At 25.1% G+C, this 3,075-nt stretch overlaps 1 protein-coding gene across 1 annotated transcript in view; it reads right to left on the minus strand.

The window, feature by feature from the left end:
• LOC108684909 overlaps positions 1-3,075 on the minus strand; it is an 8,331-nt gene that overhangs the window by 2,080 nt on the left and 3,176 nt on the right. Inside the window, exons 3-5 of the mRNA XM_018189452.1 lie at positions 2,109-2,340; positions 1,151-1,307; positions 384-524 (exon numbers count right to left, since the gene is read on the minus strand). Coding sequence (XP_018044941.1) covers positions 384-524; positions 1,151-1,307; positions 2,109-2,340 — 530 coding nt within the window. The remainder of the gene's footprint in view (positions 1-383; positions 525-1,150; positions 1,308-2,108; positions 2,341-3,075) is intronic.

Consider the following 3,075-nt stretch of genomic DNA (forward strand, 5'->3'; position numbering starts at 1 on the left):
TCTTAATAAATCATTTTTTATTGTAAATAAATATATATTTAGAAAAATTATTTCATTTGTGACTTTATAAGATTTTATAAGCAATCTAGAACAGTTATTTATTACGATACTGTATAAATAAATCAAATAAATAAATAAATAAATAATTAAATACAAATAAATAAATTGGATAACATTTACAGTATCTATTTTTATCATATAAATATTTTTAAAAATAATGTAATAGCAAGATCATCTCTCAGTTTTGGAAGCTTGCAATATTTATAATTGTATTTATAATTTTTAATATCTTGTACAATCAGTCAAAGTCGTTGACTTTAGATAGAGTGAAAATACATAAAAACAGAACGGATGCAAGCAAAATATAGCAATATTTATATTACCATTGGCGTAAATTGCTGGGGTGAGAGGAGGATTGCACGGAAATACGCCTGTAGCGGGCAAAGCTTTGATAATACCTGTCTGCAGCTTCGAGAACAACAATACTAATTGTAACACCAGTGTTTTATAATGTAACTTGACCTCTGAAACGAAAACAAATAATATCGATCAGAAACTTTTATTCCTATTAATATCATATGAACAGCAGCAACATATACTTCTCGAAAAATTGTTTCCTACAATATTCATATTCTTTCTAGTAAAATTATTGTTTGACTTATAAATATTGGACTTACAAAATGATAAATTTCTCTCAACAGATGTGAGAAAGTTTCTCTAAAAAAAATTAATATTAATTGAATCATCACCGCGTAAAAAGTGAAATTGAATTAAAAGTATCACACCTAATACATATAATATAAAGATAAAATAAAAATTAAATTATAAAATATAAACTAGGAATGAAATATATAAAAGAATTGTTTTCTCTCAGAGTTTAAACATTTTTCCATTACAATAAATATATTGCAACAAATAAAATGATTGCATAAATAAAATTGTGATAAATAAAAAATTTTGTTCCACTACTATGCAAATACTCTTACATTTTTAATATTATAAGCAATTTTTATAAGAAAAAAATAGAATATTAATTAATCATATGTATGTAGAAAGCCGTAGATATTGAAAAAGGTTAGTATACTGTGAATAAATCTTTCATAAAATGTTTGGCAAAAGAAATAATTTAATAAATAATCATACTCATTACCTGGAACTGCTGTGTGCAAAGTCTTTGTGGTGACAGTTAAACTATATATCCCTAGAAGTATGCTGATAACCATGACTGGCTGAAGAAACGTAACGTATTGCGTGGCAAGCATTGGATCCTCAGCTTCCATATAGAGCAATATGAAATACAGAAGACTCTGAAAATATAATTCTTTTATATTAAACTTTCAAGATTTTTTTATATTTTTTAATCAATCCCGTTCATCTTTTAAATAAAAATATTTTAATATTTTGAGTATTTGTTATTTGAAATTCTGCAAAATAGTTTATTCAATTCTAAAATATTTTTTCTGGAAAATATTTATCTTTTTAAAAAATAATTTATATAGAGAAATATTTATTTGATTTATTGTTAGTTTTTTAAATATACATCATTATACACATCATTATATGATGGAGATTTTTCTATATAAAAGAAAAGTCTCAATTTTTCTATTAAAAATTCTATTAAAAATTCTATTTAAAAAGAATATAAATATTAGGTATGGGAAAAAGTTCGTGGCGTTTTTCCCGTTACATCTAACGGGAAAAACGCCATGAATTTTTCCCATATCTAATATTCTAAAAGTAGATTAAAAGAGAGATAATTAAATTAAGAAAATCAGTCTATTCCACTATATCAGAAGTTGTATTTGCTTCAAGTAATAGCAGAAGTTTTAAAGTAAAGAAAAAATTAAATTAGTCTAATCAGTTTTCAATTTAGGTATAATTATGCAGCCACAAAGAAATAAATACATAAGTATGGTATATATGCTATATTTTAATTGTTTTCTACATTGTGAAAATTTAAATTAATCCTATATGATAGACAATTGCTTCTTATAAGTTTTAATTATAAATTTTAATCAACTTGCATGGAATTAGATATAATCGTTATTTAGCGTGAGGAAAGTGATAATCGAAGCGTGAACAGGAGGGGGAGGGAGATCTTTTTTTACCTGGGCGATAGGAAGCTGTAGGGCCAGAATTCCTATCCAAGACAAATTAGCGTCGGTCATTTGAAGGTTTGGAAAGGGCAGACACGGCCAGCAGCAACAGGGCCCGACTCGTAACATTAACGCTGGCGTCTCGCTGATCTTCCGGCGACCGACATCCAGCAAGAGAAGATAAAGCCGATACAGCGAAATCATTAAGAAAATTTGAGTTACAGCCTCCGATAGTAACTGGCCTCTGTCGAAAGTCAAACAAATGTCATTCTTCAACAAGTTTTGTTAAATGAGCGTAGAATGATAATTCCAAGGAAATTATCGAAAAATTGAAATTTTTGTAAATAATAAAATTTAGAAACATTAATAAAATCTACTTTTATCAGTTTTTTCAATCTTATATATCTTATATAAATAATTGTAAACATAACATAGGATATTATTATTTAATAATATACATAGTATAAATTGATGGAAGCGCAAGCAAAAGAAGATTTGAATAAAACTCTTATTCAACTATGCAAGTGATAACTTTTTAAGCAAGTCATTAAATTAATATTTAACGTATGAATAGAGGATTATAAACATTTTATTTCAAAAGTATCGTTAACAATGCAATCATTACTCACACAGTTATCAGATATCATGAAATAGTGATGCGTCAAATTGATAATGTAAATATATTCTAATATGTATTATGTTCATTCTATTCTTCTTTTTTTTTATGTTTTCTTAAAATATCATTTGTATAGAATTTTTGTAAAAAGAGAAAGAGTTATTTATCTAAATATTATAAAGTAATATTTTGAAGTTATTCATTCAAATATTTACTGAAATATATATTTATTTAGATACTAAATTTTTTGAATTTTACTTTTTTATTTTTAATCATGTGTTAAGAAAATATTTTTTTAAGAATTTTTATTTTATTAGGAGAATAACAAGCTTATACATTAAATTTTATGATAAAACATTTTGT

Source organism: Atta colombica, unplaced genomic scaffold (assembly GCF_001594045.1).
Source record: "Atta colombica isolate Treedump-2 unplaced genomic scaffold, Acol1.0 scaffold141, whole genome shotgun sequence".
NCBI classification, from domain to species: domain Eukaryota; kingdom Metazoa; phylum Arthropoda; class Insecta; order Hymenoptera; family Formicidae; genus Atta; species Atta colombica.